Here is an 18,067-nt window from a genome sequence, read left to right as displayed (position 1 = left end):
AAAGAGAACCTAAAAAGCTAGTTATGTGGAAAGAATGTAACAGTTTGGAAGCAGAAGATTAAAATGAATGCCAGAGATCAGGAATTTTAGGGTCTAAATTTCAGGGCAAAAATGAACTTGAATGGGCTTTCTTTTTGGAGTGATGGAAATGTTCTAGAATTAGAGAGTGGTGATGGTTGCATAACCTTATGAATATTTAAAAGACACTGAATTGTACATTTTAAGGGGATAAAGTTTATGGCATGCGAATTATATATCAATTTTTTAAAATGATGCTGACTGTGGGGGAAGTAGTAGCTGAGGCCTAGCCAGCATGAGGTAGGAACCCAGCCAGGATGAGGAGAGCATCTGTGTGCAGGGTGGCAATGAGCAGTAGTGAAATTTGCTACATGTAGGGGGAATAGATTAAATAAGTAAGGATAATGAGAGCCAGGTTTCTCACTATTGGAGAACAGAGTTACAACTTTGGAAAAGAAAAAAACTAGAATTTATCCTATGGTACTGAATTGGAATTAGAGGCATCACTGTGAGCTTCTGGAGTGTGTGTTTGTATATGGATTTACAAATAAAAATGAATGTAAATATTTCAATGAGTTCATACAAATGGATGGATGGATGGGGAAAAGAAATTAACCTGTAGAAAAAGTAATGGATTTTTAAAAAATCACTATTTGGCAATCATGATAGTAATCAAGAAATATTAAGGATACTGAAAGTAGTGGTCAAAAGTTTGTTGTGGAGAGATTCAGACTGATACTTGTACACCAGTGTTCGTACTATCATTATTCATAATACCCAACAGGTGGAAACAACCCAAGTGTCCAGCATCAGATGAATGGATAAACTAAATGTGATATATACATACAATGGAATATTATTCAGTCATAAAAAGGAATGAAATTCTGATACATGCTACAACATGGAAAACATTATGCAAACTAAGATAAGGTAGACATAAAAGGACAAATATTGTATGATTCTACTAATATGAGGTACCTAGAATAAACAAATTCATAGAGACAAAAGTAGAATGGAGGTTACTAGGGGCTAGAAAGAGTGGGGAATGGCAAGTTATCATTTAATGGGCACAGAGTTTCTTTTGGAGATGAAAAAGTTCTGGACATGTGTAGTGGCAGTGGTTACACCACATTGTGAATGTACTTAATGTCACTGAATTGTTCACTTAAAAATGGTTAGGATGGCAAATTTTGTTATATATATTTTACCACAAAAATATTTTTTAAAGTTTAAAAGTTTGTTGAAGAATGGGATATTTACATGGTCTCAAAGTATGCCCCCCACAAAATACTTATTAATTACAAAGATAAAAAGTATAATTTTAGAGTGGAAATATCTGGCAGACACTACCATAACCAAGTGATCAAAGTTAACACAGCATTACTTTTATGATATTCCTGCCAAAAATGCATAACCTAGATCAAATCATGAAATAACATGAGATAAATTAAAATTGAAAGACATCATGCAAAACAACTGGCCTATAACTTCAAAAGTGTCAAGGTCATGAAAGTTAAGAAAAGGCTGAAGAACTGTTCCAGTTTAAAGGGAGAAAAGAAAACTGTGAACTAAATGCATTGCATAATCCTGAATTGGATTGTTTCTCTAGAAAGGACATTACTGGGACAAATGTGAAAACTTAAATGGGACCTGTGGAGAAGATTGTCATAATATACAATGTTATTTTCCCGATTTCTGTGCTGGTAGTGTGGTTATGTGAAAGAATGCCTTCGTTTATAGGAAATACATACTATCTAGGGATGATGGTTCATTATGTCTGTACTTTCAAATGGTTAAGGAAAAAATATTCTTTGTACTATTTTTGAAATTTTTTTGTATATTTGAATTGATTTCAAAATAATAAAAGAATATTTACACAAACAGTAGGGAAAAAAAGGATAAAAGAACCTGAATGAAGGTGGTGATTGTGGCTGGAAACTAGATCCCAAGACTAGGACTGTATTTTGAAAGGCTAACTGTCAAAGAAATGGGAAACTTTTTCTGTTCAGTAAATTACAAAAACATTCTCTCAAACTCAAGTGTTCAAAAGATGAGTTGAGGATAATCCAAGTAGACTATATATCAATTATATTATGTAAAAGTAGGAAAATCAACTTCTAGAAAAGGACCTTGTAATTTTGGATTTAGAATATGAGAACAAAGGAAATGACCCAACTAAATGGAAGAACAGTGCAGAACTAGCCCATTTTATTTTGAAAGATTCATGTGTTTCAATGTCTTCCTGTTACAGGTGATGCTGAACAGGAGCTTGGCCCCCCTCCATCTGTAGATGAGGCAGCAAACACACTCATGACTCGTCTGGGTTTCCTCCTTGGAGAGAAAGTCACAGAAGTTCAGCCAGGTGACCAATACAACATGGAAGTACAGGACGAAAATCAGGTAAACTGCTTGCTGTCAACTTTGATACATGGGACGAATCAGCCTGTTATACTAGGAAAGGAACAATGTTGCAGGGGAATATGTATGTGTATGTTCTGAGAAGAATAATCCCAATTGTTGAATGCCTTTTGAGGCCTGGGGATACAACTTAATTTTCCCTAATCACTGTATTTTTTTCAGTTTATGAAACATCTTTTAGTTTCATTCTTAGGTTTAAAAAGCCACCTTAAGGTTTTAATTCATTTATTGAATGAATGAGGAAATAAGTAAATAAGTCAACAAAATTGACATATATATGAACACTGCACCCAGAAATTGCAGAATACACATTGTTTTCAGGAGCATATGGATTATTTACCAGATGATGATATGGTGATACATAGAGCAGATCTCAGGAGATTTCAAAAGATTCGAATTACTGTGACCAAAGTAGAATTAATCAATTACAAAATGATAACTTAGAAAATGATGGCTAAAAGTTAGCTTAGAAAATCCCCCAAATGTTTGACTAATATTAGACTTCTAAATAGCCTTTGAGTCAAAGAAGAAATTAGAAAATATTTTAAACTGAAATAATAAAAACAAACTATAACCAAACTTGTAGTATATAGTTAAAGATATGTATAAAAATAAACTTTAGTTTTGAATACATATATTACAATAGTAGAAAATCTGAAAAATGAATGATCTAAATATTCATCTCAGAAATTTTAAAATGTCAGCAATTTGAAAAAAATTATTTCATAGATTTTTTTCTTTTGGCTATTTCCATTCTTTTCTGTTTAAATGTATCAAAGGAAGTACTAGATTCAGATTCATTTGTGTGGTCTTAATCTTTAAAATGATTGTCTTGCAGTGAATCATTTTATTCAGAAGATGACAAATCAATTTCAAATTGCATATCCTTTATAAATATTGATAAAGATTCTATGTCCTATGTTAGTGTTGTCATAAAATAATAAAGTAATAAAAGATTATTTGAATATACTGGTAGATGATGTTCAGGTGTTCCAGAGCTCTCTCCTCAGACTTCTTTAGTATTTATATTGTCCCTCCTTGGGTCATTGGTTTTGCTGGCTGCACATTATAATCACCTGGGCAGTTTTTATAAAGTTCAGATGCCCAGAGATTCTAATGATAATGAAACTCCCCCATTCTTATTTGTTTAAATGCTATCTTAACTCCTGAATTATCTCAAGCCCTGCCTTTCCCCTTCACTCTAGATCTGTATACCTAGCTGCCTACTACCTTTTCTACCTGTATGTCCAAGATACATCTCAAACTTATGTTAGGAACTGAACCCTTGCATTTTTTCCCAGCTCTGTCTGCAGTGTTTCCTATCTGAGTAGGTGCTATCACCTATATACTTAGGCCAAAAACATTGGAACCATTGTTGATTTTTCTCTGTCATATTCCACAGTCACTCTTTGTGCAAATCATGTAGACTTTGTCTTCAAAATGTATGCTAAATCTAATCCCTTCTCATTACTGCCACTGCTACATCTAAGTCCATGTCACTGTCATCTCTTGTCATAGCTACTGTGATAGCTGCTAGAATGTAAGGCTAGAAGGCCTGAAACTTTTGCCTGTTCTATTTACTGCCGTATCTTCTGCACCTCGAACAGTGTCTGCCATTAGTAGGTGCTCAATAAATGTTTACTGTATGAATAAAAGCCTCCTAATAGATCTCTGTTTCCAATCTTGCCTCTCTATAGTCTGTTCACACAATAGTCAGAGTGATCCTTGTAAAATGTGAATCTGATCCTTTAACTTCTCTGCTCTAAATCTTCTACTGTATTCCCATCACAGTTAGAATTAAACCTAAAATATTTACCATGGCCAGACAAGCACTTCCTGATCTTACCCCTTGCTACCTCCCGTGCATCATCTCCTACTCCTCTCCCTTTCACCTGCAGCTCCCCAGCAACACTGGCCTTCTTCTCATTCCTCAAACACATAAAACATTTGTTTATTCTGGAATGCTCTTCCCACATAACTCACTTCATTCAGTGCTCTGTTCAAATGTCACCTCCTCATAGAGGCCTCCCTTAATTATTTTATCTATTAGCACCTGCCCATCACTATATCCCCTTATCCTGCTACTTTATTTTCTTCATAGTTCTTATCATTAATTCATTCCATTACATGTTTAGTTGTGCGAATTTTTTGTCTGTATCTCATACAAGAATGTAAGCTTCCTGCTGGCAGGAATGATGATTGTTTTTTATCAGTTTACATTGAAATAACCATGTCAGTATGCTCTGCTCTATGCATAAAAAGTGGGAATAATATATATTTAGGGCTTTCTTAATATTGGTATAAACAAAACACCTATTTTACTTTTTATTTCTTTATATTCATTGCAAGTTAAAATGTGACTGTTCTAATAATAACCAAGTAACATGATGTTATAGTCTGAGTATTTACAAAGGATCCTGTTGTTTCTAAAAAGCTATATTTCTTCAGGTGCTAAAATTTATACTTGATTGTTTTTGAGATGCTTCATGTCACAGTATGGCACAGTGATTTCTGAATAAAGTCACCAGTCCGTGGAGTATGCCTTGTGCATTCACTGAATAAAATAGTCCTAAAATAAGTAAATAAGTAGGATCATTGATTAAATGTAATTAAAGTGATATAGTGTAATAGAAAAGTCGCTGAACCAAGAGGTAAGAAATTTGTGTTCTGGTTCCACCTCTACCACTTACCATTTTTTAAATTTGGACATGTCACTTAACTTCTCTGAGCTTTAGGTGTTTCATGTGTAGTAATAACTGACATTTCTTAAATGCTTATTGCGTACCAACCATTGTACTAATTGCTTTATTTGCCCTATTTTATTTAAACTTCCTTACAACCTAATGTGGTAGGATCCATTTATATTCCAATTTTCAGATAAAAAAATGGAAATACTCTGCCAGAAAGTTATGGAATAGTATTCAAATCCAGACAGTCTGCTGTTACAACCTGTTCTTAACAGCTACACTCTACTGTTCCAGCATAATATAGAATAATAACACCTGTCAGGATTGTTGTGAGAATCAAGTTAAGTCATGAATATGAAAACACTTTTTAAGCTATAAAATGCCATGTTAATAAAAGGTATAAAATAATATTCAATATAATTAGTATATAAATATATGCAGGAGCTGTATGATTTGGGGAAATTACTTCATTGCTTTCGTACTTAAAGCAGTTTCATTTTCACTTCTCTTAAGTGGGAGAAATAATATTCATTATGCCTCAAACTTGGTTGATATTGAATAAATGAAATAATATATTAAATTTTTTTTACACTGTAAACCATTAAACAGATATAAAATATTAATAATGAGACTAAATGATAGCCTTCTTGGAATATAATATACCATGAAATTACCTTGGAACCACAGAAGAAAGTGGCTAAATTGATCATTGAAATATCTAGTCTTAGGAAGATTATTAAGAACTAGGAGGTCATGTTCATTTGGTGACGTTCTTCTGAGCAAAACAGCATACTAACAAAGATAGATTGCTTTGTTTAGGCAGACCGTATGGTAATGGAGTCCTCAAAATAGTACTAGTAGTGACAGAATCCAGCACAGGCAAGTCAGCATATACCATTTTTCTGCAAAAGACAAAGTATTGGAATTGATATTAAACTGACCACTATATTTTCTTCTCTCAGTGGTTTCTGGGGTATTCCCTAGAACATATTCCCTTATGAATTCCATCATTAGGTTCTTATCTTGAGTATTTGTAGAACCTTTAAGAGATCCAGATTGGGCATTTTGGATCCTTCTGGAGAACACTAAGGATAATGGGAAAACCACTGAAAGGTTTTGGAAGTGGAGTGGCTTGATTAGATGTCCATTTTAGCCTACAGCATGAAGAGTAGATGATGTTATCTTTCTGTGCCTAGAAGAGATTTCTGTATCTCATTAACGAGCCTCCTTAAATAAACATAAAAGCCCACCTTTTAATTCATAAGCCATAAGCAATTTCCTACTTTCTAAACAGCTTGATCTTTCAGCTTTGTTTTTACAGTTAAAGCTTTTAAATCATACATTCTTTGATATGTGCTTTATTTTGCAGAAAATAACTTACAGTAAAAATAAGTGTCATTTAGGGGCTTAACCTCCATAATGGCTATCTTATGCATATAATACAGTTTCCTGTCTCAAGGAACAGACTGAGAATCTTGTCTAAAAACGGAAATGAGTTGCTGTAGAAGTAATAGATCCATACGAAATTGAAACTTTTTCAATATGGGATGAGTACAGATGTATCTAATGTAGAAGACCCGAAAAAAGTTCATTTCATCTACCCACATATTTCTTAAACTGACAATGAGGAGGTTAAAAATTGCAATGCCAGATTCTAACTAGGGAGGATTCTAATTCAGTAAGTCTGGAGTAGGGCTCAGTATCTGCCAGTTTTGTAGGGGAGTTTGTTTTATACGTTCCACAGGTGATTCTACTGCATCCCTAGTTAAAAATCATTGCTCCATTTTTATTTGTTTATTTTATACATTATCATTTTATAAAAATAGGGGAGATTACAAAGAAATTGAAACTCCTTCCTCCTCTGGAGAAAAATTATATAGTAGAAGAGAAATGGCATAGATTTGAGGGCTTATTTTGTTATTAAGAAAAATCAGTTCCTGAGGCTGGCCCAGTAGTGTAGTGGTTAAGTTCACACACTCCACTTCAGTGGCCCCTGGGTTCATGTGTGCGGATCCCAGGCGTGGACCCACACACTGCTCATCAAGTCGTGCTGTAGCAGCATCTCACATATAAAAAATAGAGGAAGATTGGCACAGATGTTAATTCAGGGCTAATCTTCCTCACCCCCTCCCTCCCAAAAAAAGCAAGAGAAAAATTACTTCCTAATATTATTGATAGGATTGAAAAGATTTACTTGGTTGCAGGGTTCTGAGAATATCATTTGTGCTTGGTTGAGTGTAATGTGTCTTTTATGACCTGGTTGTAGCATTTAAATTAAAATTAAAACCTGGATTCAACACGGATAATTAAATACAAGGGATTGCATCTGGAAATAATTTTAGGATGAGTCAAAGAGCCGTAATATTTCATATCTAGTGATGAACACATTTGTCAGTCAAGTTATTAAATGTAAATATTCAGTTTTAGCAGAGAGAATATAAAGACTCTATATGTGAAGAAGTTGAAAGACTTCTTTTAAAGTAAACATTTAAAGATGTCAAATTTATCATTAGTGCTCCTTCAAGTAATTTTGTCACTGATCACTTACCATTTTGAAAAGGATAAAATTTCTTTAGTATTTGAAAAAATACTTTTATTCATTATTTCAGTAATTTATTTGGGTTGAAAGAGCTAAAGAAAAGTGAATTATCAGTAAATTAGGTAAACCAGAATGTATTAGCACCAGTCTTTTTGGTGATTATTCATTCCTTCCTGTCCAAAACTTAAAAAAGAGTTAACTTCAGGTGTAAGAATCATTCAGGATACAAAGTGATTCAATCTATAATCAGTTTCTACAGAGAAATTATGTAGTTTTGTGTTACATTAATATTGTTTAGTCTGTTTTGTTAGGCTTTTAGAATAAGCCATTTTGTCTGCATTCATTTATTGTCTCTAGGCAGCCACCTATGTATCAAAAGAACACTTATTTGCATTAAGAGCCTTATTTTTATTTCTTCTCAGCTACAGAAATATTGATTTTTTTCTATCCAAAGAAAATTATTAACAAAGTTCCAAGCCTTCAGAAAAGTTTTATTGATTGGAAATAGCAAGGGCTATTTGTGCTTAATAAAAAATTCCTCTATTAATTCATGTCAGTAATAGAGAATACTTGTCACTGCACATTTCCTAGGAAGAAAAACTGGACACAGTCTCTGCTCATGTTAAATTGATCAAGTTTGACCTTAATTGTAGAATGCAGAATCTCTTATCCTGGAAATAGAATCTAATAGATACAAAAGCTGTGCATGTAGATTTCCTTCTTTTTCTCATCCAAAGCATATGTTTTACCATAAGATATATTTTACTTTAACAACTGATCGGTTTATATTATTTTTCATTCCAACTTTTCAGACCTCAGCAATCACCCAGCGGATAAGTCCCTGTTCCACCTTGACTAGCAGCACTGCCTCTCCACCAGCCAGTAGCCCCTGCTCCACCCTCCCTCCAGTCAGTACAAATGCAACTGCCAAGGATTGCAGCTATGGGGCTGTCACTAGTCCAACTTCCACCCTTGAAAGCAGAGATAGTGGTATCATTGGTGAGTTAAAGTTTTTATATTAATCATTTTGTGTCCTTTTTTTCTTTTTAAAATAATTAAGCAAGCTTAAGATTTCAAAAATTCTGCTTTTGTGTTGTTGAGATGTATATATAAAATGTATCCTTCTCTTTTTAATGATGCTGGAGAGAGAAATAAAGGTAAACGAAATGAAATGTATCCCTCCCTGCTTAACTACTCCTTTAAAGATATTACCTGATAAAAGAAGGGGTGGATAGAAAAAGTCCTTTCTACTTATTCCTGTAAATTCACATACTTCATCCATCTACCAACAGAAGTGGTTCAGAAAAAGTTTATTCCTCACTGAACTAGTAGAGTTTCATGGAGGTTCTCAGTTCTTCATATACTTATTGCCTATTATATACTTATTAAGGGAAGTTAATTAAATGGAAATGAATGAAGTTTTGGGAAATAAAGAATCTGAACAAAAGAAATGCAAAGAGAAGAAAACAGGACTGAGCACAGAATCCTAGGGCACATTGAAATTGAGCAGGGAATTGAACGTGGGAGAATGAGCCGGTGGATACCAAAACAGGAGCACTCGGACAAATATCAAAATTGGGACAGTGTAATGTTACTGAAGCCAAGGAATATAAAAGTTTTAAGGAAGGAGTGAGGAGAAGCTGGTCAACAAATGACAAAAGTTGAAGAGGCCAGAAAATGGGAACAGTTAAGGAATAAAGGAAATAAAATATTTCTTTCTCATTTGGCTTCCTTCTAAAGGTTATCAAATCAATATATTTATTTGTTTGGATGTAATGGCAGATATTAATGTTATGGCAACTAAGTATATCTCCACTACTTAAATGAATATATGTCAGTATATGAATTTATTCATTTTAACTAAATATTGAGTAGATAAAAAGAATATTTTTATGGCAGTGTTACAGTATACAAAATCACCACACAAAAACACATTGTATTTCTATACCCTAACAATGAACAATCCAAAAAGAAAATTAAGAAGACAATTCCATTACAGTAGCATCAAAAAGAATAAAACACTCAGGAAGAAATTTAACCAAGCAGGCAAAAGACTTGTACACTAAACACTATAAAACATTGCTGAAGTAATTTAAAAAGACTTTTAAAAAATGTAAGTTGGAGGACTTAGATTTCCTGATTTCAAAACTTATTACAAATCTTCTCAAAGGCAGAATTTATAATTTTTATATACCCTCATAATTTAGCATAATAAATTTCTAATTTGTGATTTACTTATATGAGAAGTCTTTATGAAGACATAATCATTAAATAAGTATTTTAACTAAATAAGTGAAGGGAAGGAAGAAGATACCCCATGCAAATGGTAATGAAAAGAAAGCTGGGGTAGCAATACTTATATCTCACGAAATAGGCTTTAAAACAAAAACTGTAACAAGAGACAAAGGTACTACATAATGATAAAGGGAACACTCCAACAAGAGGATATAACACTTCTAAATATCTATGCACTCAACATAAAAGCACCTAAATATATAAAGCAATTATTAACAGACATAAAAGGAGAAATAGACAGCAACACAATAATAGTAGGGGACTTTAACTTTCCACTTACATAAATGGATAAATCATCCAAACAGAAGATCAATAAGGAAACATTGTCCTTAAATGACACCTTAGACCAGATGGACTTAGTAGATATATACAGAACATTCCATCCAAAAACTGTGGAATACAGATACTTTTCAAATGCACATGGAACATTCTGCAGGATAGATCACATATTAAACCACAAAACAAGTCTCAATAAATTTAAGAAGATTGAAATAGTACTAAGCATCTTTTCTGACCACAATGGTGTGAAACTAGAAATCAATTATAGGAGGAAAATCAGAAAAGCCACAGATATGTGGAGATTAGACAAAATGCTACTGAACAGGGGCTGGCCCTGTGGCTGAGTGGTTAAGTTCGCGCGCTCCGCTGCAGGCGGCCCAGTGTTTCGTTGGTTCGAATCCTGGGCGCGGACATGGCACTGCTCATCAAACCACGCTGAGGCAGCGTCCCACATGCCACAACTAGAAGGACCCACAACGAAGAATATACAACTATGTACCAGGGGGCTTTGGGGAGAAAAAGGGAAAAAAAAAAAAAAATCTTTAAAAAAAAAATTTTTTTCGGAAAAAAAAAATGCTACTGAACAACAGTTGAGTCAATGGAGAAATCAAAGGAGAAATCAAAAAATACCTTGAGACAAATAAAAGTGAAAATACGACATGCCGAAATCTATGGGATACAGCAAAAGTGGTCCTAAGAGAGAAGTTTATAGCAATATAGGCCTACCTCAATAAGCAAGAAAAATCTCAAGTAAACAGTCTAACAGTGCCCCTAAAGGAACTAGGAAAAGAAGAACAAAGCCCAAAATCAGTAGAAGGAATGAAATAACAAAAATCAGAGCAGAAATAAATGAAACAGAGACTAAAAAGTAATAGAAAAAGATCAATGAAACTAAGAGCTGGTTCTTTGAAAAGATAAACAAAATTGACAAACCTTTAGCTAGACTCACCAAGAAAAAAGAAAAGGCTCAAATAAATAAAATCAGAAATGAAAGAAGAGAAATTACAATGGACGCCTCAGAAATACAAAAGATTATAAGAGAATACTACAAAAAGCTATATACCAACAAATTGGATAATCTAGAATGGATAAATTCTTCTAATCATATGACCTTCCAAAACTGAATCAAGAAGAAATAGAGAATTTGAATAGACCAATCACCAGTAAGGAGATCAAAATGGTAATCAAAGACCTCCCAAAAAATAAAAGTTCAGGACCAAGTGGCTTCCCTGGTGAATTCTATCAAACATTCAAAGAAGACTTAATACCTATACTTCTCAAAATCTTCCAAAAATTGAAGAGGAAGGGGAGCTCCTAACTGATTCTATGAAGCCAACATTCACCTAATACCAAAACCAGACAAGGACAACAAAAAAAGGAAAATTACAGGTCAGTATCACTGATGAACATTGATGCAAAAATCCTCAACAAAATACTAGCAAATTGAATACAACAATACATTAAAAGCATCATCTACCATGATCAAGTGGGATTTATTCCAGGGATGCAGGGATGGTTCAACATCTGCAAGTCAATCAATGTGATATACCACAATAACAAAGTGAAGAATAAAAATCACATGATTATCTCAATAGATGCAGAGAAAGCATTTGACAAGATACAGCATCCATTTATGATAAAAACTCTGAATAAAATGGGTATAGAAGAAAAGTACCTCAACACAGTAAAGGTATGACAACCCCACAGCTAATATCATACTCAGTGGAGAAAAACTGAAAGCTGTCCCTCTAAGAACAGGAACCAAAGATGCCCCCTTTCACCACTCTTATTTAACGTAGTGTTCGTAGTCCTAGCCAGAGCAATCAGGCAAGAAAAAGAAATAAGAGGGATCCAAATTGGAAAGGAAGAAGTGAAACTGTCATTATTTGCAGGTGACATGATTTTACATATAGAAAACCCTAAAGAATCCATCAGAAAACGTTTAGAAATAATAAATGAATACAGTAAAGTTGCAGGATACAAAATCAACATACAGTTGTGTTTCTATACACTAACAAAGTACCAGGAAGAGAAATCAAGAATATAATCCCATTTATAATTGCAAGAAAAAGCATAAAATACCTAGGAATAAATTTAACTAAAGAGGTAAAAGACCTGTACACTGAAAATTATAAAACATTGTTGAAAGAAATTGAAGAAGACACAAAGAAATGGAAAGATATTCCATGCTGCTGGATTGGAAGAATTAATGTAGTTAAAATGTCTATACTTCCTAAAGCAATCTACAGATTCAATGCAATCCGTGTTAAAGTTCCAGCAACATTTTTCACAAACAGAACAAATAATCCTAAAGTTTAATGAAACAACAAAAGACCCAAAATAGCCAAAGCAATACTAAGAAAAAAAAAAATAAAAGCTGGAGGCATCACAATCTCTGACTTCAAAATATATGACAAAGCTATAGTAATCAAAACAGCATGGCAGTGGCACAAAAACAGACACAGACCAATGGAACAAAATTGAAAGCCCAGAAATAAAACCACACATCTGTGAACAGTTAATCTTCAACAAAAGAGCCAAGAATGTACAATAGAGAAAGGAAAGTCTTCAATAAAGGGCGTTGGGAAAACTGGACAGCCACATGGGAAAAAATGAAAGTAGACCATTATCTTGCACCATACACAAAAATTAACTCAAAATGGATTAAAGACTTGAATGTAAGATGTGAACCCATGAAACTTCTAGAAGAAATCATAGACAGTACGCTCTTCAGCATCAGTCTTAGCAGCATATTTTTAAGTACTGTGTCTGACTGGGCAAGGAAACAATAGAAAAAATAAACAGGGCTACATCACACTGAAAAGCTTCTGCACAGCAAAGGAAACCATTAACAAAATAAAAAGGCAACCTAACAACTTGGAGAAGATATTTGCAAACCATATATTTGATAAGGGGTTAATTTCCAAAATATATAAAGAACTCATACATCTCACAATAGCCAAGACTTGGAAGCAACCTAGGTGACCATCAAGGGAAGAATGGATAAAGAAGATGTGGTATATATGCACAATGGAATACTACTCAGCCATAAGAAAGGATGAAATCTTGCCAATTGTAACAACAGAGCATTTCTCTTGCGTAATTGACCTAATATAATAACAATAACCACCATTTTTTGAGTACAACCTATGGGCCAGGTATCATTATTTAATCTTTATAATCATCTTATAAGAAGATAGTTGTAAAGATTTCACAGGATCAGATAATTGAAAGGATGTATAAGACTCCACAGAGCATACTTAGAGAAAGCTTTTAGTAAAGATACAGTACAGCAGGCAAAAGAGAATAGAGGCAAGCACCGAGGACCCAAGACACTTCCAGGTGCCACTCTCCAGGTCCTTTCTTAATCAGATAGGATGTGCTCTGTTTCCAAAATATAAACCGCCAAGATTTGTACAAGGAATCTTGATTTCAAGGGAACTCCCCAAAAGTTTACAGTGAAGATTTTTATGCCCTTCTGGTCACGTAGCCAAGCCGGACTAAGTCCTCCAGGTGTAAGCTGTTAATAAACAACTAATTCTGGATGCTGCCAGGGGAGTTTCAAACTTTAAACAGCGAATTATAAATCATTAGTTATCCCAGTTGACCTTAGCTTGGCTAAGAGTCAGTACCAGACTTCCAGGCATCCCCAGAGATAAGCATAGGGCCGGCCCAGCCTACCTGTAAAATAATTCTATCTTACATAATAGTATAATCTTTCTTAGACTTAGAAAACTGAGATTCAAAAATAATTGGTCCCAGGTCGCATAGATAATAAGAGGCAAAGCTGAGATTCAAGTTCAGGTCTGTAGGACTTGAAAACCCATGGTCCTAATTATTACAAAACAGTGCATAGTTCTAAAATAACTCTGTCTCAGGATGGATGACCTAAGATTATTATCTGGCATTAAAAATTTAGTCTTTATCAACAAAATTAGAGTAGTGAATCACTATAAAAATTATTACTGTCAGCTTTAAAATATAGAAGACAAACAAACCAATTTTTAAGTGTGCAAAAGATTTGAGTAGACATTTCACCAAACAGGATATATGACTGCCTAATAAGCACACAAAAAGATGCCAATGTCATCAGTCATTAGAGAAGTGCACATTAAAACCACAATGAGATACTACTACACAGCCAATAGAATGGTTGTTACAAAAGAAAAAATAGTACCAAGTGTTGGCAAAGACATAGAAAAACTAGAACCATCAACATTACCAGTAGGAATTTAAAATGGTACAGCCACTTTGGAAAACAATTTGGCATTTTCTTACAAAGTAAACATAAACTTACCATACGACCTGGTGATTCTACTCTTAGGAATCAATCCAAGAGAAATGAAAACCTAAGTCCAAAGAAAGAAACATTGTTCATAAAAGCCAAAAACTGGAAACAATTCAAATAGCCATCAACTGGTAGTGGATATACAAAATGTGGAATGTCCGTACAGTAGAATACTATTCAGCAATAAAAAAGAAGAAACTATTAATAAAGGCTGTAGAATGAATTGACCTCAGAAACATTATGTTAAGTGAAGGGAGCCAGACATAAAAACTACATATTGGATGATTCTGTTTATATTCAATTCCAGAAATGGCAAATTTATAGAGATAGAAGAAAATCAGCAGTTGCCTAGGACTAGGATGAGAACAGAGATTAACTGCAAACAGGCACTACGGAGCTTTTTGGGGTTATGGGAACGTTCTAAAACTGAATTGTAGTGATGATTACACCGATCTATAAATTTCCTAAAAATCATTGAATTGTACATTTGTAACGGGTGCATTTTATGGTGTGTAAATTATAGTACCTCAATAAAACTGTTTTAAAATACGTGGAGTTAATTTTATTCACAATAAGCCTGTTTGTAAGCCTGTAATTCCTACTTCCTCACACTGTCTCCTCCTGGCTTATGTGGCAATATAAACAGACGTCATGTAAGCAGTTTTCAATACTGAGGTAGCAATTTTTTTCTATATCAAGGAAGGAAAATGGAAAAAATGTCAGAAAAATCTCTTTAATTACTTGAAATTCATTATTTCCGCACTATTCTTTGTTCCACCTGGGAATGATTAGGTCTAGAGAAATAGAAATAGAGATAGATTAGGTGTAGTGGAAAACGAATATGTATATTTTTCAATGAGGAGCCGTGTCTTCCTCTTCAACTCCATTCATAGAAACTTTGCAAATATGAGTGTTTAATTCCTGTAGGCCAGCTTATTTGGCATATAGACTGCATAGGTTTTGGACTTCTGAAACTTTTAGTAACTACATGAATCAAATATCAGTGTATGCTCTGATACTTCAGTCACCTTGCTGACCTTAAATTATGTCGTAAGGTCTCACCATAGAGGAATGGTTGAGTAAAATCGGATACGTCCATAAAAATGGTTAGTATGCAGAAATTAGCATGTTGTTATTAAAAATAGCATTCAATTTTGTGATTCTTCATTTTTTCTATGTCTGGCCTCTTTTCCCACAGAATTGTTCTTCTTCTGGGATTAAAGACTTAGGAATTATCTTGTTCACCACTGTATCCTGACACATACTAGTTGCTCAAAAAAATTTATTGGCTAGCTAGGTGAACAGAATTAACTAAAAGTCACCAAGTTCTGTGAAAAGCATCAATGGAGCAAAAATGCACAAAATTCCTAAATGAGAATGTTTACCCAGAGAATTTTACTTCTAGTATTTTATGTGAGTTGTCTGTTTACACTCTTTCCGTGCCCCAGAAAGATTCTGGACTGTTGAGCATTCAATAAAACTAATTTATTCATTCTTTCAACAGATATTTATTGAGCATATACTATGTGCCAGGGACTAGGTACATTTCTCTCTAGTAAAGAAGGGCAAAGAATACTCTGGGCTTCATTTTTTAAAAACAAGTGAACTGTGTAATAACACATTTGGTTTATGCAAATAGTACAATAGTAGTGCAAAATGACGTCTGCTCTTCTCACATTGGGAAAACTAGATGTCTTCTTTATCATTGCTTTTAAATACCATGACCATAAAAGCTCTTCCTCATTAAAAAATTTGGCATTTAAATAATAAAACAGCACCCACAGGCCACTGAACAATTGTCTTTGTGCCACAAAATAACTCAAAGTTTCTCACAGTGTTCCACCACCAATCAAGACTTTCATAATTTTTGTTGATAGATCCCATATTTTTGAAAAAAATCTTCAGCATCACTCTATTCATTATTCAGTAGTTTCTCATTTTTAATTTATCAAACATTTCTGCCAAAACCTCTAATCAAAGTGAGATTACTTATGTTCTCCCCCTTCAGGTAATTCTAGCTAAGTTTACAGAAACTTGCTGTTTTAGTTAACTAGTCACCAGTAAACATATTATTTATCAGTTATTTGAAATATTGTAGATAGTGAAACCCATTACCACCTTCTCAGACCTTTAAAGGTGTAGTGTTCCAGTCTTTGAAGCCTACTGATTGTGCTCATGGTTTATCTGGAGAAAAGGGATATATTTCTAGTATATACACCAGGTAAAACCACACAGACACAAGTACATCTTAGCCAACTCTAATTTGGGACCTAAGGATAAAAACTTTTGTTGGGGCACAACACAAAAACCCCCAAAGGGCAAGGGGTTAAATAACAGACATTTTGCAGGTGGACAAGTCCTCTGAGAAACGGGAGTCCTCATTCCCTAGCTTTCAGTATACTGATCCTAGCAGCTATGTGAACTCCAAGCATCTAGCTAAGAATTATAAAGCCAGCTGAATCATCACATCTTTATACCAAGTGAAATTACATTTCAAATTTTACTGAAAGAAAAATGTTTAAATATATTTTAAAGTAATGAGACAGTTTCTAGAAATTAGGATAAGAAGCATATATGTTTAAAAACAACAAACACAGACATATACACACATAAGACAAATATATACCTATATACTATCACTAAACACATTTAGAACTTATAAAATATGCTGTGGAATCCATAAAAATCTCACTGGAGAGGCTGCACTATTGTGTTTGGTGGCAAAAAGGTTAGGAACCATTGAGCTATTTATGACTGAAAGACTGAATATATTAAATGAATTTTTAATTAAAGTGCATAGTTTTGACCACATACCAAAATGATATAATAACTTAATATGACTTGAACGTTTGAATTAGCTTTAAGAATATCTAGCCCATGGTTCCCAACATTTTTACCAGCAGTACTGCCTTAGCCCAGGTTCCTTAGAAAATAGAGCCTGAGAGACAAAAGGTTATATGCTAACATTTTATTAAGGGAGTACAATTCAGGGAAGCAAGAGTCAAGGAAAGGAGGTGTGAGACAGGAAAGGAAGGAGAGCAAATATAAGGAATGACAGAGCTGGCAGAGGTAATTGTTTGGTCCTGCTGAAAGCCTTCAGAGAGACCATATATTTCTGAACTGTGGAAGGAGTAATTAGAAGGGGATTTTTCTGCTAGTTCCTTTCTCACATTGGTGTGTTTGCCCTAATAAGATGTTATTTCCCCCACTCTTCCTGTTGCACAAATCCAGTAGCCCTACTGCTTCTCATGTCTCAGTGGCGACAAGGAAATCCAAAGGTAGAGGAGAGAGGCTATACAGCAACATGCAGGGCATTGGTTGACTTGTACCCATGTCAACACAAAGGACTAGGAGCAGCCACTATAGCCAATCTCTCAGTCTGGAGCAGGGGTGTTAATAACAGGACCCAGCTCCAACCCATGGGAATAGTTCACACCACTGCGTAGGCAACTATAGCCACACAACAGGCAGGTGAGTATATCTAGGGTGGCAAATCAAATACAGTCCAACTCTTGGCACTATGTAGATCCAATAGTACTCTCT

The 18,067-nt window shown here is 34.3% G+C and overlaps 1 protein-coding gene across 16 annotated transcripts in view; it reads left to right on the top strand.

Annotated features, from left to right (window-relative positions):
• TANC2 (tetratricopeptide repeat, ankyrin repeat and coiled-coil containing 2) overlaps positions 1-18,067 on the top strand; it is a 386,637-nt gene that overhangs the window by 233,210 nt on the left and 135,360 nt on the right. For all 16 annotated transcript variants that reach the window (XM_070561684.1, XM_070561681.1, XM_070561680.1 and 13 more), the window contains 2 exons: positions 2,270-2,418; positions 8,475-8,661. In XM_070561684.1, the coding sequence (XP_070417785.1) occupies positions 2,270-2,418; positions 8,475-8,661 (336 nt within the window). The remainder of the gene's footprint in view (positions 1-2,269; positions 2,419-8,474; positions 8,662-18,067) is intronic.

The sequence above is a fragment of the Equus przewalskii genome, chromosome 10, assembly GCF_037783145.1.
Source record: "Equus przewalskii isolate Varuska chromosome 10, EquPr2, whole genome shotgun sequence".
Lineage (NCBI taxonomy): Eukaryota > Metazoa > Chordata > Mammalia > Perissodactyla > Equidae > Equus > Equus przewalskii.
The sequence above is the reverse complement of the archived record's forward strand: the minus strand, read 5'-3'. Positions and strand labels throughout refer to the sequence as shown.